Below are 22,333 nucleotides of genomic sequence, written 5' to 3'. Positions count from 1 at the left end.
GGAACCAAAGAGCAAAGGAAGCGAGAAAAGAAACAGGTAGAGAAGGAAGAAAGAAGAAGGGAAAGAAAAAGAGGGAAGGAAGGAAAGAGAGAAGGAAGGAAAGAGGGCGGGAAGGCTGACCACAGCACAGCTAGTCTTAATAATAAACATCAATTTCTCCCTTTTTCTACAACTTTCTGACGTCATCTCGAACTTTCCAGAGTCTTGATTGGCCGGGAGAGGGAGGTCCCCGCGCCGCGTTCTGATTGGACGGGGCTTTCCCGAGCTGCGTTCTGATTGGGCAAAGCGGGAAGCCACTTTCCCACGGGCTCTCATTGTGAAAAAAAATCAAGAAATCCACAGAGTGGTGCAGCAGTCAACACATTCTTGGAATATTTTTCTAATGGTCCTTATTTGAGCTCTTGGGGTTTAAAGCGGGCTAAAGGAGGGGGAAAGTGGAAAAAGTGCTTTCCTCTCGGATGGATCTCTTTTTCTTCCTCCCCACCTCCCAATATATATATCTACAGGGAGGAGCTTGAGATCCCTCCAGCCCCGCTGATCGCGAGAGCTTCCTCCAACCCCAGCCTCTTCCCTGATTCCTTCCCCACCGTCATGGCTCGGCCGTGGACCGCGTCTGCAATGCTGGCTCTGTGGATGATGGTGGTTGCAGTTGCTGCAGCCTCCCCAGGAGAGGAAGACCCCGGCTCTGTAGATCCCGGTATGATCGCGCAACAAGAGGAGGGAGGAGGGCTTGATCCGGAATGTGGAGGGGAAGGACAAAGGCTAAGGGAGATGGAGTATCTCTGGGAGCATCTACACTGTGGAATTAACGCAGTTTGACATCGCTTTATCTTCTGTGGCTCATAGAGTCATGGGAACTGTAGCTTTACAGTCGACTAGATTATATGATTCTATGAACTACACATCCCAGGATTCCATAACTCTGAGCCATGGGAGTTAAAGCTGTTCAGCAGTGGAACTCTCTGCCCCGGAGTGTGGTGGAGGCTTCTTCTTTGTAGGCTGGATGGCCATCTGTCGGGGGTGCTTTGAATGCAATTTTCCTGCTTCTTGGCAGGGGGTTGGACTGGATGGCCCGTGAAGTCTTTTCCAACTCTATGATTCTAAAGTGGTGTCAAACTGCATTAATTCTACAGTGTAGTTGCATGCTCAGTTGCAATCAGTTTGGAGGAGAAGCAGAATATAACCAAGTAAACCAAGCAGAGTATTCCTTATCAACCGCAATCTCCTATCTGTAAGCTATATCTACACTATCCCTATATCCCAGGATCTGATCCCAGATTATCTGCTTATCCCAGATTATATGGCAGTGGAGACTCATATAATCCAGTGCAAAGCCTAGTAACCTAGAATCATATCCCAGGATATAGTATCAACCACAATCCCATATCTGTAAGCTATATCTACACTATCCCTATATCCTAGGATCTGATCCCAGATTATCTGCTTATCCCAGATTATATGGCAGTGGAGACTCATATACTCCAGTGCAAAGCAGGTAACCTAAAATCATATCCCAGGATATAGTATCAACCACAATCCCATATCTGTAAGATATATCTACACTATCCCTATATCCCAGGATCAGATCCCAGATTATCTGCTTATCCCAGATTATATGGCAGTGGAGACTTATATACTCCAGTGCAAAGTAGGTAACCTGGAATCATATCCTAGGATATAGGGACAGCGTAGAAGAGGCCATAAATGCTCAGAATCATGGAATGTTTGGGATTTTGGAACTCCCCCCCCCCCCCGGGTAGACTGTTAGGAATTGTGGGAGTTGAAGTCCAAAACACCTGGAGAGCTGAAGTTTGGCCTTGCCTGCTTTATATACGTAGGGTGAAAGTCATTGTATACAATATTTTACAATAACTTTGTACCTCAGACGAAATTTGTGTACAGTGAAGCATCAGAAAGGGAATCTCAGCCTTTGTATATATACCTTGAAGTCGATATATTCAATGTCCTGGAATTCATGATACATGTGAAAGGAGATTTCTGCTCAGCCAAGGCTAGGAATCGAGGGGCTCAAGTGTATAATGTTTGTATTTGTTCCAAGGCATTGAATGTTTGCTTTTTGTGTAAGTGTAAACTGGTCTGAGTCTCCCCGGGGAGATAAGGATGGTCTATAAATCAAGTTATTATAATTATAATTAATTGAAACACAACAAGATTAGTCCACAGCAGACACTCTGCTGGCTGTTGTATGGGATCACACGTCACACACTTCCCAAGTGTCTAGGACTGTGTGATGTATTGGCGAATAATGCGTGCAGATCCCAGTAAGGTGGCCTTTTGCAGCTGGCAGATGGTAATTTTGTCAGTGCTGATTGTGTTTAAGTGCAGGCCAAGGTCTTTAGGCACTGCACCCAGTGTGCCGATCACCACTGGGACCACCTTGACTGGCTTGTCCCAGAGTCTTTGCAGTTTGATCTTTAAATCCTCATATCGTGTCAGCTTTTCCTGTTGTTTCTCTGCAATCCTGCTGTCACCTGGGATTGCGACATCGACAGTTCATACTTTGTTTTTTAACACGATTGTGAGGTCAGGAGTGTTGTGCTCCAAAACTCTGTCTGTCTGAATCCAGAAGTCCCAGAGGAGTTTGGCGTGTTCATTCTCTGTAACTTTTTCCGGCTTGTGATCCCACCAGTTCTTTGTCGCAGGCAGATAGTATTTGTGGCACAAGTTCCAATGAATCATCTGAGCAATGGTGTTATGCCTCTGCTTGTAGTCTGTCTGCACAATCTTCTTGCAGCTATGATCTATAGTTTCATCTGCTTCCTTGCAGAGTACATTTGGGATCTGTTGTTGACTTTTCAATTCTGGCTTTGATGGCATTGGTTCTAATGGCTTGTTCTTGGGCTGCCAGAATCAGGCTCTCCTTTGTCTCCTTTTTCAGAGTTCCATTTGTGAGCCACAGCCATGTTTTTTCTTTGTCAATTTGGCACTCAGTTTTTCCCAGGAACTGTCCATGGAGAGCCTTCTTTTGCCAGTTTTCTCTTCTGCTATTATTATTATTATTATTATTATTATGTATAATATAATATATACACCAACCTAGCAGTTCAAAAACATGCAAATGTGAGTAGATCAATAGGTACCGCTTTGGTAGGAAGGTAATGGCGCTCCATGCAGTCATGTCGGCCACGTGACCTTGGAGGCGTCTACGAACAATGCTGGCTCTTCGGCTTAGAAATGGAGATGAGCACCAACCCCCAGAGTTACACACAACTAGACTTAATGTCAGGGGAAAATTTTACCTTTTTATATTATTATAATGCAAAAAAAAAGAGGATTTATTAAATGTAACATGACTTCACAGATTACTTCACAGATAGGCTAGTCATCATTTCTGAAGGACAAAGCACCTATTTTTCTGCTGCCAGAACAAATAGGAAAGGATTCAAATTCCAATCAAAGAATTCCACTCAGTTCTTGTGGGTTTTTTCGGGCTATATGGCCATGTTCTAGAGGCATTTCTCCTGATGTTTCACCTGCATCTATGGCAAGCATCCAAAGAATTCCACATTAACATGAAGGGGAAAAAAATTGGGATAGGCAACCAAGGAAGGAATGGTATCTCTTTGCAAAGATAGAGCTTAAATGGACAATTTTGGACAGTATTTTCATTGAGTATTCTGAAAATAACAGGGAATTGGTCTAGATCAGTGGTTCTCAGCCTTCCTAATGCCGCCGCCCCTTAATACAGTTTCTCATGTTGTGGTGACCCCCAACCATAACATTATTTTCATTGCTACTTTATAGCTGTAATTTTGCTACTGTTATGAATCGTAATGTAAATATCTAATATTCAGGATGTATTTTCACTCACTTGACCAAATTTAACACAAATACCCGATACACCCAAATTTGAATACTGGTGGGGTTGACAGGGGGATTGATTTTGTCATTTGGGAGTTGTAGTTGCTGGGATTTATAGTTCACCAACAATCAAAGATCATTCTGAACTCCACCAGTGAGTGGACCTGAACCAAATTTGGCACACAGAACTCCCACAACCAACAAAAAATACTGGAGGGGTTTGGTGGGCATTGACCTTGAGTTTTGGAGTTGTAGTTCACCTATATCCAGAGAGCCCGGTGGACTCAAACAACGATGTGTCTGGACCAAACTTGGCACGAATACTCAATAAGCCTAAATGTGAACACTGGTGGAGTTTGGGGGAAACAGACCTTGATATTTGGGAGTTGTAATTGCTGGGTGGAGTTCAGAATCATTGGTGGAGTTCAGAATGCTCTTTGTAGGTGAAGTACCGTATATTCCGGCATATAAGACGACTGGGCGTATAAGACGACCCCCAACTTTTCCAGTTAAAATATAGAGTTTAGCATATACTTGCCGTATAAGACCACCCCCCTTCCAATGCACACTAAATAAAAAAAATTAAAAATCAGATTTGAATTCAAGATGGTAATTTTAATTCAAATGCTTATGAGAAGCAGGTTCCTATGAGAGGGGCATTGTACCTTACATTGTACATTACAGTTGCTCTTTCTCCTTGAATTTCATTTACACTCTGGGTCCTTTACATCATGCTGGCAATAAGTTAAAATAAACAGTTGCAATAAATAATACTCATTTAAAGCAATTAAAAAACTAGGCGAGGTAAAGTGCCATTATCAGTTCCCTTTTGCCTTCTCTCAGGCTTCTCCTATTGACGCAGCCTAAAATGGCATTGGCCTTTTCAGCTGCAGCATCACACTATTGGATTGTGGTCAACGAAGATCTCTTTCACAGAATCCTAAAGTTGGGAGGGACCTCTAAAGGCCATTTAGTCCAACCCCCTTCATTTTGCCATCATGCAGGGAAAGCAAAATCAAAGCATCCCTGACAGATGGCCATCCAGCCTTAATATTAACATGAATAATAATAATAATAATAATAATAATAATAAAGTTGGAAGGGAGCTCTAAAGACCATCTAGTCCAACCCCTTTCATTCTGCCTTCATGGAGGGAAAGTACAATCAAAGCACCCCTGACAGATGGCCATCCAGCCTTAATATTAACATGAATAATAATGATGATAATGATAATAATAATAGAGTTGAAAGGGAGCTCTAACGGCCATCTAGTCCAACACCCTTCATTCTGCCTTAATACAATACAAAGCGCCCCTGACAGATGGCCACCCAGCCTCAACAACAACAACAACAACATTAATACTAATAAAGAGTTGGAAGAGACCCCAAGGGCCATCTAGTCCAACCCCCTTCTGCCTTAATGCAGCAGGAGCACAATCAAAGCAACCCTGGCAGACAGCCAACCTTTCTCGATAATAATAATAATAATAATAACAACAACAACAATAAGATTCATACTAATAAGTCTGAGGAGACCCCAAGGGCCATCTACTCCAACCCCCTTCTGCCTTAATGCAGCAGAAGCACAATCAAAACACCCCTGACAGACAGCCAACCTTTCTCAATAATAATAATAATAATAATAATAATAATAATAAGATTCATATTAATAAGGGTTGGAAGAGACCCCAAGGACCATCTAGTCCAACCCCCTTCTGCCTTAATGCAGCAGGAGCGCAATCAAAGCAACCCTGGCAGACAGCCAACCTTTCTCAATAATAATAATAATAATAATAATAATAATAACAACAACAACAATAAGATTCATACTAATAAGTCTGAGGAGACCCCAAGGGCCATCTAGTCCAACCCCCTTCTGCCTTAATGCAGCAGGAGCACAATCAAAACACCCCTAACAGATAGCCAACCTTTCTCAATAATAATAATAATAATCATACTAATAAGAGTTGGAAGAGATCCCAAGGGCCATCTAGTCCAGCCCCCTTCTGCCTTCATGCAGCAAATGCATAAAGCACCCAACAGACTGCCACCCAGCTTCAAAAATAACAACAACATTAATAAAGGGGTTGGAAGAGATCCCAAGGGCCATCTGCTCCAACCCCCTTCTGTCTTTCCCTGCTCCCCCCTCCCCCCCCCCCCGCCTCCTTCCTCGGCAGCAGCAGCGACGACAGAGGAGAAGGGAGCCCCGGCGGCTTTGCTATCCTCCTCTCTCGGCCCCTGCGCAACCACGGTGCGAGGAGGCAGAAAAGCTGCACATGGGGAAAGAGAGGGAAAGGCACGCACCTCTCCCCCTTCTCTCTCACCCCGCGCATGCCTTCCTTGGCAGCGAGGGTAAAGGTGCTCATGGGGTGAGAGAGGAGGGAAAGGGGCGCACCTTTCCCTCCCTCACACACCTTTCCTGCCTGCAGCACTGAGGAAGGCATCTGCGGGGCGAGGGAAGAGGAGGGAAAGGTGCACACTTGCGGAGGCCTGCACAGGCTAAAGTCTGCTTGCTGCTTACCCCAGTGCAGGTCTCCGCAGGTGTGCACCTTTCCCTCCACTTCCCTCACCCCGCGGATGCCTTCCTCGGCGCTGGAGGCAGCAGCAGGAGCAGCGCAGCGCAGGCCAGACGCTCCCTTGGCCCCAATTTGGCCCAGGAAGGAGGGATGCAGAGTGAGAAAGGCTGCCCTCCAGCCTCCTTCCTCACGCTGCCTCTTTCCTCACTGAGCCCAGCTGGGGCCCGACGGAGCGTCAGGCCTGCGCCACGCTGCTCCTGGAGGCTGAAGACAGAGGCTGGAAGCCTCGCTGGCAGCACCAGGGGCGGGCGGGCGCGCTCACCAGCGCTGGCCTGCGTAGCCCTGGAAGTCAGGCAAGCAGGCCGCTGCGAGCGGAGGTTCTCATCCGCTGCCTCGGCTGCTTCGGCTCCAGTGTCGCTACCATTTGTCATCTGCTATATCCGGGAGATTAGACGACCCCCAACTTTTCAAAGGATTTTAAAGGCTTAGAAAGTCGTCTAATAGGCCAGTTTTTACGGTATACATCCCAGCAACTACAACTCCCAATTTATTTATTTATCGTGTCAGGAGCAAACCAAACTCCCAATTGACAAACTCAAATTTGGTCCAGTGAATGGAAATACATCCTGCATATCAGCTATTTACATTACGATTCATAAAAGAAGCAAAATTACAGTTATGAAGTAACAACAAAAATAATGTTACGGTTGGCACCACAACTTAAGGGGTCACAGCATCCCCTGCTAGTATACTGACACACACAGATGAATCTAGAAAGGGAGTTGGATCATGAGATACTAGTTTAATACTTTAAGACGCTCCAAGTAGGTAAAAACAAAGCAGAGGTGTCCATTTTGGCCAGAAGAGGAGGGGAAAACAATCCCAAATCCCAGCAATTTTAGGCCAACTTGAATAGCACAAAATGTGCTTTGTTCCACAATAAACGTTCCAGGGAAGTGAATCTCTCCACCCCCTAAATGCTTGTAATTGTCTCTAGAGAAGTCGCTGGATAAACTTTCTCGATGGGTTGTCCTTTCCGGCTTTGTGAAATATTAGCCGACTGGAAGAGGGGGGTTATTTTGCCCATGGAGACAGCTGTCTGATTCTGAAAAGGAGTTTTTAGCTCTTTGACTCAGGCATTGGGTGACAGCAGGGGCACTGTTTGGGAATCTTCGTGGACACAGATTCTGCATCTGCGGAGTGAACCATCTGTGGCTTGAAAATATTCCCAAAATTCCAAAAAGCAAACTTTGATTTTTTACCTTTTTCCAAGGTCTGTCACCTTCTCTGCCTTTAGGACAGTGGTTCTCAACCTTCCTAATGCCACGACCACTTAATACGCTTCCTCATGTTATGGTGACCCCCAACCATAAAATTAGTTTCATTGCTACTTCATAACTGTCATTCATTTTGCTGCTGTTATGAATAGTAATGTAAATATCTGATATGCAGGATGTATTTTCATACACTGGACCAAATTTGGCACAAATACCCAATACACCCAAATTTAAATACCTTTGGGATTGGGGGAGGGTATTGATTTTGTCCTGTGGGAGTTGTAGTTGCTGGGATTTATAGTTAACCTACAATCAAAGAGCATTCTGAACTCCACCAACGATAGAATTGAATCAAACTTGGCACACATAACTCCCATGACCAAGAGAAAATACTTGAAGGGTTTGGTGGGCATTGACCTTGAGTTCTGGGAGTTGTAGTTCACCTACATCCAGAGAGCACTGTGGGCCCAAACAATGATGGATCTGGACCAAACTTGGCACGGATTCTCAATATTCCCAAATGTAAACACTAGTGGAGTTTGGGGAAAATAGACATTGACATTTGGGATTTATAGTTCACCCACAATCAAAGAGCATTCTGAACCCTGCCAACGATTGAATTGAGCCAAACTTCCCACACAGAACCTCCATGACCAACAGAAAATACTATGTTTTCTTGTGGTCTTTGGTGACCCCTCTGACACCCCCTCACGACCCCTCCAGGGGTCCCGACCCCCAGGTTGAGAAACACTGCTTTAGGATGTCATTTTACTATACCATTATATTCAATTAGTCGTGAGCAGCCATAGATTTCAGTATCCACAGGAGTCCTGGAATGAAGCCACAGTGGATAGCAAAGGTCCATTGTATTTTAATGATTGTGGAGGGGATGTAAGTAGATGTTCAATGTGTTGTCAAGGCTTTCATCACTGGAATCACTGGGTTGTTTTGAGTTTTCCAGGCTGCATGGCCATGTTCCAGAAGTATTCTCTGCTGATGCTTTGCCCATATCTATGGCAAGCATCCGTTGTGGTTCTCAGCCTGGGGTCCCCACATGTTTTGGGCCTTCAAACTCCCAGAAATCCTAACAGCTGATAAACTGGCTGAGATTTATGGGAGTTGTAGGCCAAAAACATGATTCCTCAGTGTAAAAAAGCTTACCAACTCAGGATCATTCCATTTATTTTCATTCTGGTATCCCCACCCCATACCACCTTATTTTAGTGAGGATGTGACTGGAAAAAAAGAAGTACCGGTATTTTAATGCCTCCCTTCAACTAAGGGATTTGGTGGAGATGTGATCCCAGAAAAGTTATTTTCCAAGCTCCCCTTTTGCCTGGTCTTTTAGAGTTCCTCCCCTGCCTTGTTTCCCTTCTGTTCCCCAACCTTCTAGATAATTTCTTCAGCTGCTTGTTAATAACCTGCTTTCTTCGCATCTAGTTCTTCTCCTCCTCTCTCTCCTCCCTTTCTCCTTTCCAAACCAAAAGACCTTTTTTCCTCCCTTCTTTTCTGAGCTCATCTTTCTCAGCCCACACTGGACAATTTGAGAAGTTTCTGGCAGCTTCGAGAATTCACTGGTGACCGGTCCAGGACACTTGTGGAGACGTGCCGCTAGACTTTCCAAAGTTTGCAGAGCAAAAAATAGCAGTGTGGAAATTTTGCCTCAGAGGGAATTTGACCGTGGGTTGAGCAGAGACTGGGAAGACACCCAAGAAGGGAAATCCTGTCTCAGGAAGAGTTCGTTTTGATGTGTTAACATGGTTTATCCTCATTGGATCCTGCTTTTGGACCACAGATGGTGTGATGCAATTTTCTAGTCTTGAGTTGCATCGGTGGCTAGTTCTGAAGATGGGAATACAATCAGTCTCCTACATTTGTGGGTTTAACTTTTGTGGGTTTTGGTTAATATGTTCTCCCTAGGAATCTCTAGGTCATCCAGGGCAACTTTATGGTTGACTTCTTTCAAAAATGGAGTATAAAATAGCATTGGCAGAATATGGGTGCACCTATACTATAGATGCACCCATGCATCTATAACTGTGCTCCATGCAGTCATGACCTTGAAGGTGTCTATGGACAATGCCAGCCCTTCAGCTTAGAGATGAGCACCAACCCCAGAGTCAGACACGACAACTTAATATCAAGGAAAAACCTTTACCTTAACCTGTACTATAGATTTAATGTAGCTTGACACCACTCTAACTGTCATGGCTTAATGTAGTTTAGAAAAGCAGCAGCAGTATTTAGCAGAGAAGGCTAAAGACTTTGGGAAACTACAATTCCTAGGATTCCAGAGCATTGAGGCTTTGTAGTTCAAGTAGTGTCAAACTGCATTCATTCTGCAGTGTAGATGCATTCTAGAAATTCCTAGATGTGTTCTTTGTAGTAATCTCCAGATCCTCCAGTATTTATTTATTTATCGTGTCAAAAGCGAATTGGGAGTACACTTATAATGTATTTAAAAACACAAACAAAGTTAAACTTGGCATTATACTAGTTGTCCTTTGACCAGTAGCTGGCCACTTGGAGTGTCGCTGGTGTCTCTGTGAGAGGGTCCTCCATTGTACATGTGGCAGAGCCCAGGTTGCATTTTAGTAGGTGGTTTGCTCTTCTCCGTACTCACCTGTCGTGGACTCATCTTTGTAGCCCCATTTCTTAACATTAGATCTATATCTCTGCCAGAGTGCAGCCTGTTTAGCACCTTCCAGGTTTTCCATTCTTCTGTGTGCCCGAGGAGTCTCTCATCTGGTATCAGCCAATGATTGAGGTTCCAGGTTTTCACCTGCCACTTTTGGACTCTTACTTGCTGAGGTGTTCCTGCGAGTGTCTCTGTAGATCTTAGAAAACTATTTCTTGAATTAAGATGTTGGCATGCTGGCTGATATCTGAACAAATGGTGGGCCGGAGATGTCACTGCCTTGGTCCTTTCATTATTGGCTACTACTTCCCGAAGGATGTCAGGTGCAATACTGGCTAAACAGTATAATTTCTCCAGTGGTGTTGGATGTAGACAATGACAATGCAGCATGTCTCATTAAGAGCCACATCCACTGTTTTAATGTGGTGAGATGTATTCCACATTGGGCTTTCAGATCCTCCAGTGTCACTCTTATGATAAATGTCCACTAGAAGTTGACCCTAGAGCCACATGGAGGACCTAAAATTTCCTAAAAAGAGCACATCTGGGAATTTCTACATCCTATGTGATTGTTTAGTCAATTTCTGGTGGAAGTTGACTATAAAGTCATGTTCAATTCTAGAATAGTGTTCCTCAGGTTAAAAAAATAATTTTGATTTGCTTTTCACCAGTAAATCAACCTATTGATAAACTCTACAAGCTAGCTGGCACTGCCCTGCGTGATGTGTGATGGGAAGTTGCTGCTAACTGTGAGAGAAGTAAGGTTGAACACTGTGAAAGCCATCCACTGCATTGCTATCAGCTTCCTCCCAGTAGACTCAAATCAAGGAAAAGCTTCATCAGAACCACCACTCTTCGTAACGTCCCTCCAGCAACAGCAAGGGTGTCCCTCTGGGCAGCTAAACCAGGCAATTCCAATTGGATGACCCCCACGAGGGTCTTCCTCTAGGGACAAACCAAGAATTAGCAACTTGGAAGTCCCTGAACAGGCTCAGAAGCAGAGTGAGCAGATCAAAAGACAACCTGGCAAAATGGCACTACCTAAAAGAATCCTCCACCTTGTGTGACTGTGGAGCAGAACAGACAACTCCGCATCTGTATGCTTGTCCACTATGCCCTGCCTCATGTACAGAGGAAGGATTGTTGGAGGCTACAGACAATGCCGTTGCTGTTGCCCATTTTTGTCCAAACTTACTTACTTAGGCGATCCCTCGTTGGACGAGTAAGATGGTCTTCCATGATGGGTTTCCTTGTGGGTCCGTAGGTGGCTGTGGAGCCCTATTCTTGCTCTGCATCTTCTTCCGCAGTGAGGGCATTGGTTTCCAGGTGGAAGGCGTTCCCGGTCGGGGTTGGCTTGACGCGCCTTCCTCCTGGCACGTTTCTCTCTTTCACCCTCCACTCGTGCCTCCTCGAATTCTGCAGCACTGCTGGTCACAGCTGTCCTCCAGCTGGAGCGCTCAAGGGCCAGGGCTTCCCAGTTCTCGGTGTCTATGCCAGAGTTTTTAAGGTTGGCTTTCAGCCCATCTTTAAATCTCTTTTCCTGTCCACCAACGTTCCGTTTTCCGTTCTTAAGTTCGGAGTAGAGCAACTGCTTTGGGAGACGGTGGTCAGGCATCCGGACAACGTGGCCGGCCCAGCGGAGTTGATGTTGGAGGACCATCGCTTCAATGCTGGTGGTCTTTGCTTCTTCCAGCACACTGACGTTTGTCCGCTTGTCTTCCCAGGAGATTTGCAGGATTTTCCGGAGGCAGCGCTGATGGAATCGTTCCAGGAGTTGCATATGACGTCTGTAGACTGTCCACGTCTCACAGGCATAGAGCAGGGTTGGGAGGACAGTGGCTTTATAGACGAGCACCTTGGTCTCCCTACGGATGTCCCGGTCCTCAAACACTCTTTGCTTCATTCTGGAAAATGCTGCACTTGCAGAGCTCAGGCGGTGTTGTATTTCGGCGTCGATGTTGACTTTGGTGGAGAGGTGGCTGCCAAGGTAGCGGAAATGGTCCACATTTTCTAATGTGACACCATTAAGCTGTATTACTGGCATTGGAGAGGGATTGGCTGGTGACTGCTGGAACAGCACCTTGGTTTTCTCAATGTTCAGTGACAGGCCGAGCTTCTCGTATGCTTCTGCGAAGGTGTTTAGAGTGGCTTGTAGATCTTCTTCTGAATGCGCACAGACGACATTGTCATCAGCATACTGGAGTTCTATAACAGATGTTGTTGTAACCTTGGTTTTGGCTTTCAGTCTGCTGAGGTTGAATAGCTTGCCATCTGTCCGATAGATTATTTCCACTCCGGTGGGAAGCTTCCCATCAACAAGGTGAAGTATCATAGCGATGAAGATGGAGAATAGAGTTGGGGCGATAACACATCCCTGTTTGACACCGGATTCCACTTTAAATGGGTCACTTTGGGAGCCACTGCTGTCCAAGACTGTTGCCATCATGTCATCATGGAGGAGCCGCAGGATGTTCACAAATTTGTTAGGGCACCCGATTTTGTGGAGGATGGTCCAGAGAGCGCTGCGATTCACTGTGTCAAATGCCTTTGCAAGGTCGATGAATGCCATGTACAGGGGTTGGTTTTGTTCCCTGCATTTTTCTTGGAGTTGTCGTGCAGTGAAGATCATGTCCACGGTTCCTCTGGAGGGGCGGAAGCCGTTCTGGGATTCTGGGAGGGTGTCTTCTGAGAGGGGCAGAAGGCGGTTTGCAAGGATTCTTGCGAGGATTTTCCCAGCAGAGGTTAGAAGGGAGATACCTCGATAGTTTCCGCAGTCTGTTCTTTCCCCTTTTTTGAAGAGGGTGATGATGGTGGCGTCCTTGAAATCTGCTGGGATTTTCTCGGTCACCCACACTTTTTCTATGAGCTGGTGGAGTTGGTGTGTTAGCTCAGGTCCTCCCTCTTTAAAGATTTCAGCAGGGATCCCATCTGGTCCACTGGCTTTGTTATTCTTCTGTTGGCTGATGGCATTGCTGACTTCTTCCAAACTAGGCAGTGCTGCAAGCTCATCCCTGGTTTGTTGTTGCGGGATTTGTGAGAGGACCTCTTCGGCCACATTGGAGCTGCGATTCAGGAGGCTTTGGTAGTGTTCTTTCCAACGTAGTGCAATTGAGTTTTGGTCCTTCAGGAGTTTGGTTCCATCTGATGAGCGTAGAGGCTGTATGCCATGGTTTCTTGGTCCATAGATGACCTTTGTGGCTTTGAAGAATCCCTGAGCATTATGGGTATCTGCCAGGTGTTGGATTTCTTCGGCCTTCTTTGTCCACCAGATGTTCTTGAGTTCTCTTGTCCTTCTTTGGACCTCAGCTTTTGCACTAGCATAGATCTTTTTCTTAGCAGCACAGTTGATGTCTCTCTGCCATGCTTGGAAGGCTTTCCTTTTCTTGTCAATTAGCTGTTGGATCTCGATGTCATTTTCATCAAACCAGTCTTGATGTTTCTTGGCTTGGTATCCAATAGTTTCTTCGCAGGCTTGGATGATGGAGGTCTTCAGTTTGTTCCAATGTTCCTCAACATTTTCGGGGTGTTCTGTGGGTAGATGGTCCTTGAGTGCTGTTTGGAGATGGGCTCGCCTGGAGGGCTCCTGAAGGGCTTGGGTGTTCATTTTGCGCCTTGTCTTCCTTCCTTGGAGTCTGCGCTTGGGGGCGATCTTGATAGCCATCGAGGATCGAATTAGCCTGTGGTCAGTCCAGCAGTCGTCAGCACCTATCATGGCTCTTGTGAGGAGCACGTCACGGCGGTCTCTGGCGCGTGTGATTACATAGTCTAAGAGGTGCCAATGCTTTGACCGGGGGTGCTTCCATGATGTCTTGAACTTGTTTTTCTGGCGGAAGAGCGTGTTGGTGATGACAAGGTTGTGCTCCGCACATTTGGTGAGAAGCAGGATGCCATTTGAGTTGCTGTTTCCAACCCCGTCTTTTCCTATGGTGCCTGGCCACAGGTCGAAGTCTCGCCCGACTCTTGCATTGAAGTCCCCCAGGAGAATGATTTTGTCCTCCTTAGGTATCCCCGATAGGACGGTGTCCAGCTGACAGTAGAATTTCTCCTTGATGTCTTCATCAGCGTCTAGTGTTGGTGCATAGGCACTTATGATGGTTGCCCGTTGGTTTTTGGCAAGATCAACTCGGAGGGTGGAGAGACGTTCGTTGATACCAGTGGGTGCTTCGGTCAGATGTTTCATCAGATCATTTCTTATAGCGAAGCCAACTCCGTGCATTCTTTGGTCTTCTTTGGGCAGTCCCTTCCAGAAGAAGGTGTAGCCTCCTTTTTCTTCTTTCAGCTGTCCCTCTCCTGCTCTCCGGGTCTCCTGAAGGGCTGCTATGTCGATGTTGAAGCGTCCCAGCTCCCTTGCGATGATGGCAGTTCTGCGTTCGGGGCGTTCACTGCCACTGTTGTCCATCAGAGTCCGTACGTTCCACGTACCGAAGTTCATTTTCCTTTTTTGGCCGCAGGGTGGTGACCCCACTGGACGCGGCAGTCCAGTCAGGGATGAGTGAGGCAGACTATGTTTGGGGCACCTTTTCTAGCCCCCTCCCCATGTGGGGTGAGCAGAGTGGGTCCTCAATAGGGCTGCTCAGTCGTGGATACAGCTGCCGAACTACTCAACTGCCTCGGACCTTGAGGTAGAACGACTGAGTCCGTACCCACCGCCCATGTGCCAGTCTGTGACTAGGGGCTTCCAGATTTCACAGTCCTGCCCCCGTCGCCACTCGCTGATCGCCATGGGACTTTGGTTGGTTGGTTTTTATTTTCTGTGGAAGACGCCTGTGCGTGGATTTTTTTAATGTGTGGAGGTCAGTGCACAACTGATCAACACACAGACTTCACAGAGTGAGGTTCCACTGGTGATGTAGTTTAACACAATGACCGTGGCTTCTCAGTCTGTTGCAGCCTTCTTCCGCCTTCGCAGCCGTTGTAACATGTGCCATGTTATCCTCCGCCTGCTCCGCCGTTGAGGTCTTTGGGTCTTCGGACTGTGCTTGGTCTGGGACCTCCCCCGCGGCCACTCCTGGGAGTGCACAACTCCAGTTGTTGTGCCCACAGGTTCATCGGAACACGCAAGCCCCCTCACCACGACAAGGTGACAGTCCATCGAGGGGGTTTTGTCCAAAAGATATGTAGCCGCTTGTGCTCCTTCTGTTTTTTTAATCAGTTTTATACTAATTTATGCAATGCTTTTGATATGAAATAAATAAAACCAGTAAATCCTGCAAATGGGGAGAACTCATACAGAGGTGGAACTAAGGGGGGTGGGTTTTTTTTTTTTTTTTTTTTTTGTAAAAAAAAAAAAAAAAAAAAAAAAAAGTTCATTTTTGTAAAAGCAAAAATAGTTCTCGTGATCTTAAGGTAGTATTAAAGAGATGCTAGTTACCCCCTTGACTTTGAGGAAGTTGCCAATCTGAGTCTAAACAGATTGGCAATATGTTGCAATATGGGAAAGATTCTTGAAGTCTCTTCCTCCTCCTTTCTGTACCCAGATTCCCCAAATCGCTCTGTCCACTCCCATGCAGGACTCGTCTGTAAATCAAGAGGAACTTTCTGGTGCCAGAGCAGAAACCTTGGCTGGCTCCCAAGACTACATTCCTGATTCTCTAAAAGGTTCTTTGAGGAACCAAAGACCTGACCACCACTTGGCGACTGTCTGAGCACGGCAGAGCCAAGAAAGGGACGGGACATTGGAAGAAGGAGCATGGAAACCTCGCTGCAAGAAGCAGCCCATAATGTATTTCCCATTTCTGCTGAGTGGTTTCCTTCCCTTCAGCATACCAGCTTGTGTTTTATCCTGTCTGGTAATCATTCACATGGTATCTCACAATCTACCAACACTTCCCCAAAGAAACACCATTTACACCAGATGCCTTTCTCCATCATCCCAGATTTTTAATTTTTTTCATGTTAGGAGCAACTTGAGAAACTACAAGTCGTTTCTGGTGTGAGAGAATTGGCCGTCTGCAAGGACGTTGCCCAGGATGTGTTACCATTCTGTGGGAGGCTTCTCTCATGTACCCACATGAGAAGCAGGAGCTGACAGATGGGAGCTCACCGCACTTCCCGGATTAAAATCACTGACCTTTCCGTCAGCAGTCTTGCCGGCACAAAGGTTTAACCCATTGAATCACCAGGGGCTCCATAATTCCAGATAAGTTATAGACTCATTTTTAGACTACAGCTCCCAAAATACTGGCTAGAAGGATTCTGGGAGCTATAGTGAAGGAGTGTGACTTTGCAGGGTTCTCTGGCATTGTGATTTGCTTGGGCTCCTGTCTTCTGTAGTATTGACTATCCCTCCCAATTTGGTGTCATCTGCAAGCTTGATGATCATGCCTCCTAACCCTTCATAAAATGACGTGAACTGAAAATGGTTGAAGGTTTACTTTAGAGTTTGAAAAAAATTGCCTTTTACAAAATCTACCGGATGGGTCTATGAGGTTGTAGAAAGTACATCATTGCTTCTGGTGACATCTAGTTTACTCTGTCTTTGCCAGAAAAAGAACAGCTGGGAAAACAAAGAGCACCAAGAAAGAATCATAGATTACATTCAATTCTACATCATAGAATTAATTCCGTTTGACACCACTTGAATTGCTGTAGTCCAATGTTATGGAATTGTGTTTGTTTATTATTTATTTATTTGCAACATTTAAATAAATAAATTACATGTAATATATTACATGTAATATTACATGTAATATAAAATATATAATTACACTGAAGGGGACTCAGAGTGGCTTACAGGAGATATATACATACAATATATTATATTATTAGCACTGTACTGTAATATTATTAGTAATGTTACATGTAATATAAAATTATTATATTGTATTATTATTAGAATTCTATTGTATTGCATTAAAATACTATCAATATATGTGTATACAATATGTTATATTATTAACACAGCACAATATTAGTATTATATATTATTATATTTCATTATACCACTATACTGTAATATTATTAGTAATATTACATGTAATATGAAATATATAATTATTATATTGTATTATTACTAGAATTCTTTTGTATTAAATTATAATACTATCAATATATGTGTATACAATATGTTATATTATTAGCACAGGACAATATTAGTATTATATATTACTATATTGTACTATATCACTATACTGTAATATTATTAGAAGTAGGAGCCAATAGTGAAAGGACCAAGACAGAGACATCTCCAGCTCATCCCCTGTTTGGGTATCAGCCAGCACATCAACGACTTAAATCTAGAAATAGTTTTCTAAGATCTACAGAGACACTCGCTGGAACACCTCAGCAAGCGAGAGTCCAAAAGTGGCAGGCTCAAACCCAGAGACTCAATTAATGGCTGATACCAAATGAGAGACTCCTCCCTGGGCACACAGAAGACTGGGCAACTTGGAAGGCGCTGAACAGACTGCGCTCTGGCACCACGAGATGCAGAGGCAACCTCAAGAAATGGGGCCACAAAATTGAATCCACGACATGCGAGTGTGGAGAGGAGCAAACCACTGACCACCTGCTGCAATGCACCCTGAGCCCTGCCACATGCACAATGGAGGACCTTCTTATAGTAACACCAGAGGCATTCCAAGTGGCCAGATACTGGTCAAAGGACATTTAATCAACTACCAAACTCGCAAATTTTGTATTTTGTCTATTTGTTTGTTTTGTTCTGTTAGAAATGTAATACAATTGACTGGTTGCCCTGACACGACAAATAAAATAGTAATATTACATGTAATATAAAATATATAATTATAATATTGTATTATTATTTTATTTATTTATTTATTTCATATATTTATGTCCCGTCCTTCTCCCCACAAGGGGGACTCAGCGCCTCCTATTATTATTATTATTATTATTATTATTATTAATACTATTATTAATAATAATAATATTTTATTATTATTATTATATTGTATTGTATTACATTATAATATAAATATTATATGTATATACAATATATTATATTATATTATTTGTTAAAGCTACATGTAGATGCATTCTTGTTGATCAGCTTGTGAACCAAACCTTCCTTGTATTTTCAGCTGAAAAATGCCATGGGGAAACAAGGAAGATTTAATAGTTTTAGTATGATGGTTGGTGTTCCAGCCAATGTTGCAGCTGTATGGATTCGCTCCATAAAATTGCTGCATTCCCTCTCCTTTCCAATTGTTCATGCAAGGAAATGTAAATAAATTCTCTCACCTCCAAAAGTCTTAGATCTGTTGGTTGAGAAATGGAGGGTGAATGAAAGTGCGTTGGCACCCCAACCGGTTGCCCAGTCCAATACTATTTTTTTTGACTTAGGCCAAATACTGTCGAAATATTCCATGAATGTGAGTAGGCTTACATTCATAGAAAGACAACCGCTTATTTTAGAAAAGTATAATTTGTGCAGTCATGTTTATTGGCAAGGGCAGGAGTCAAGGTTGCTTTTCTGGCTAGCCCTTTATTAGTGAGAGACAAAGGAAAGCCTGTCTTCCAGTTCACTTGCCGGAAAGTATGCTCAGTGGAGCTCAAACGTGGCTTGCTTTTGAGCAGAACCTTATAGGATCCCACCCCACTCAATGGACTGTCATCTTGTCATGGTGAGGGGGCTTGCTTGCCACTGAAATACAATACTGCCTGAGCTCTGTGAGTGCAGCATTTTTCCAAATGAAGCACAGAGTGTTTGAGGACCGGGACATCCATAGGGATACCAAGGTGCTTGTTTACAAAGCTATTGTCCTTCCAACCCTGCTTTACGCCTGCGAGACGTGGACTATCTACAGACATCACATGCAACTCTTAGAACGATTCCATCAGTGTTGCCTCCAAAAAATCCTGCAAATCTCTTGGGATGAAGAGATTAGCAGAATGGCTTTTTTAAACCTGAGAAACACTACTCTAGAATTGAGCATAGCTTTATAGTCAACTTCCACTAGAAATTGATTATAGAATCACATTAGAGGATGTAGAAATTCCTAGATGTTTCAGGTCCTCCATGTGGCTCTAGGGTCAACTTCTAGTGGAAATTTATCATAAGAGTGACACTGGAGGATCTGCAAGCCCAATGTGGAATACATCTCACCTCCGGGACATCCGTAGGGATACCAAGGTGCTTGTTTATAAAGCTATTGTCCTCCCAACCCTGCTATATGCCTGCGAGACGTGGACAGTCTACAGACATCATATGCAACTCCTGCAACAATTCCATCAGCGCTGCCTCTGAAAAATCCTACATATCTCTTGGGATGACAGGCAGACAAATGTCAGCGTGCTGGAAGAAGCAAAGACCACCAGCATTGAAGTGATGGTCCTCCGCCATCAACTCCACTGGACCAGCCACGTTGTCTGGATGCCCGACCACCATCTCCCAAAGAAGTTGCTCTACTCCAAACTCAAGAACGGAAAATGTTGGTGGGCAGGAAAAGAGATTTAAAGATGTGCTCAAAGCCAAACTTAAAAACTGTCATGGACACAGAACTGGGAAGCCCTGGTCCTTGAGCTCTCCAGCTGGAGGTCAGCTATGACCAGCAGTGCTGTAGAATTTGAAGAGGCACGAATGGAGGGCGAAAGAGAGAAACGTGCCAAGAGGAAGGCACGTCAAGCCAACCCCGACCGGGACCACCTTCTACCTGGAAACCAATGCCTTCACTGTGGGAGAAGATGCAGATCAAGAATAGGGCGCGCAGTCACCTATAGACCCACCACATGTATACATATCTTGGAAGACTATCCTACTCGGACAACGAGGGATCACCTAAGTATAGGATCCCACGAGCTGGACAACTGATGGGAAAGATGCGTCCTCCAGAGATGGCTGGACTGCAGGTCTCAACAGTCCTAGCCAGCTGAAAATTAACCTTTTCTTCAGTGAATGGCCCAGAGGAGCACTCAGTGGCTCTCCTCTTTCCCACTTCGTCCTCAAAGACTTTCGGTCAGACTAAAGGTGCATCAGCTTTTGAACTGGAGGAAAATTCCGAGAGTGTCTTAGACCACAAGAAGATCCAACCAGTCCATACTTCAGGAAATAAATCCTGATTGCTCATTGGAGGGAAGGATATTAGAGGCAATGATGAAGTACTTTGGCCACATCATGAGAAGGCAGGAAAGCTTGGAGAAGATCACAATGCTGAGGAAAATGAAAGGAAAAAGGAAAAGGGTCGACCAAGGGCAAGATGGATGGATGGTATACTTGAAGTGACTGGCTTGACCCTGAAGGAGCTGGGGGTGGCCATGGCTAACAGGGAGCTCTGGGCGTGGGCTGGTCCATGATATCACAAAGAATTGGAAGCGACTGAATGAATAAACAACAACAACAAAGATGCATCTCCACTGTGGAATTAATGCACTTTGACACCACTTTAAATCATGGCTCAATGCTATGGAATCCTGGGATTTGCAGTTTGGTGAGGCACCAGCATTCTTTGATGTTGTTATTGTTAATTCGTTCAGTCATTTCCGACTCTTCGTGACCTCATGGCCCAGCCCACGCCAGAGCTCCCTGTTGGCCGTCACCTCCCCCAGCTCCTTCAGAGTCAATCCAGTCACTTCAAGGTTGCCATCCATTCATCTTGCCCTTGGTCGGCCCCTCTTCCTTTTTCCTTCCCTTTTCCCCAGCATAATTGTCTTCTCTAAGCTTTCCTGTCTCCTCATGATGTGGCCATAGATAGATAAGAGATATGAATTGTAATGCCCCAATTGAAAAGCCAAACAGGAAGACTGGCTCAGGAAATTACAGATCAGTTGTTGCAGTCGTGTCATGTCAGGGCAACCAGTCAATTGTATTACATTTCTAACAGAACAAAACAAACAAACAGACAGACAAAATACAAAATTTGCGAGTTTGGTACTTGATTAAATGTCCTTTGACCAGTAGCTAGTCACTTGGAGTGCTTCTGGTGTTGCTGCAAGGAGGTCCTCCATTGTGCATGTGGCAGGGCTCAGGGTGCATTGTAGCAGGTGGTCAGTGGTTTGCTATTCTCCACACTCGCATGTTGTGGATTCCACTTTGTGGCTCCATTTCTTGAGATTGGCTCTGCATCTCGTGGGGCCAGAGCGCAGTCTGTTCAGCGACTTCCAAGTCGCCCAGTCCTCTGTGTGCCCAGGAGGGAGTCTCTCATTTGGTATCAGCCATTGGTGGAGGTTCTGGGTTTGAGCCTGCCACTTTTGGACTCTCGCTTGCTGAGGTGTTCCAGCGAGTGTCTCTGTAGATCTTAGAAAACTATTTCTAGATTTAAGTCGTTGACATGCTGGCTGATACCCAAACAGGGGATGAGCTGGAGATGTCTCTGCCTTGGTCCTTTCACTTCCCGGTGGATGTCAGGTGGTGCAATACCAGCTAAGCAGTGTAATTTCTCCAGTGGTGTAGGGTGCAGACACCCCGTGATAATGCGGCATGTCTCATTAAGAGCCACATCTACTGTTTTAGTGTGGTGAGATGTGTTCCACACTGGGCATGCGTACTCAGCAGCAGAGTAGCATAGCTCAAGGGCAGATGTCTTCACTGTGTCTGGTTGTGATCCCCAGGTTGTGCCAGTCAGCTTTCGTATGATATTGTTTCTAGCACCCACTTTTTGCTTGATGTTCAGGCAGTAATTCTTGTAGGTCAGAGCGCGGTCCAGAGTGACCCCAGAAGCGACCAGAAGGTGTTGCAGTATTTCAGTCTGAACTGTTGTCATATTTGCAGTTAGCACCAGCCAATTGATTATTTTTGTTTCTCCGCCCAGCCCCTCATAAAATGTGCAAACTAAAACTAGTATGTCTCCAAATATTTTTGCAAATACTCTTCTCATAAAGGTAAGAGTTTGTAAAACCATCCCCCTCCCCTTTCCCTTTGAAAAGTGGGGAGAACAAGTGCTCAGCCATAAAGTGAATGCTGGATTTATTTTCTGTGTATATATGTGTGTGTGTAAGTTTGTGCTTGAGAAAGAGAGTGAGAAGGAATATCAAACCCAACCTTCTGTACTCCTCTTTATGCAAGTAATGTTGTTTTTGGACCTTTTTGTGCCAATCTTAAGTTGCCTGGAATACGTGCGGTTTGTGCCTCCGGTACCATCTGAATACTTCTGCCCGAGTGTGCAAAATGTTCACACCTTTTA

General features: G+C 44.8%; 1 protein-coding gene across 2 annotated transcripts in view; it reads left to right on the top strand.

Annotated features, from left to right (window-relative positions):
* The first annotated feature begins 321 nt into the window (after positions 1 to 321).
* PLOD3 (procollagen-lysine,2-oxoglutarate 5-dioxygenase 3) overlaps positions 322 to 22,333 on the top strand; it is a 57,073-nt gene continuing 35,061 nt past the window's right edge. Inside the window, exons 1-2 of one of the 2 annotated variants that reach the window (XM_067469777.1) lie at positions 330 to 385; positions 507 to 697. In XM_067469777.1, coding sequence (XP_067325878.1) covers positions 592 to 697 — 106 coding nt within the window. In that variant the 5' untranslated portion in view covers positions 330 to 385; positions 507 to 591. Of the gene's footprint in view, positions 698 to 22,333 lie in introns of both variants that reach the window. The other variant, XM_067469776.1, reaches the window with a different exon arrangement.

The sequence above is a fragment of the Anolis sagrei genome, chromosome 6 (assembly GCF_037176765.1).
Source record: "Anolis sagrei isolate rAnoSag1 chromosome 6, rAnoSag1.mat, whole genome shotgun sequence".
In the NCBI taxonomy this organism is placed as follows: Eukaryota; Metazoa; Chordata; class Lepidosauria; order Squamata; family Dactyloidae; genus Anolis; species Anolis sagrei.
The sequence above is the reverse complement of the archived record's forward strand: the minus strand, read 5'-3'. Positions and strand labels throughout refer to the sequence as shown.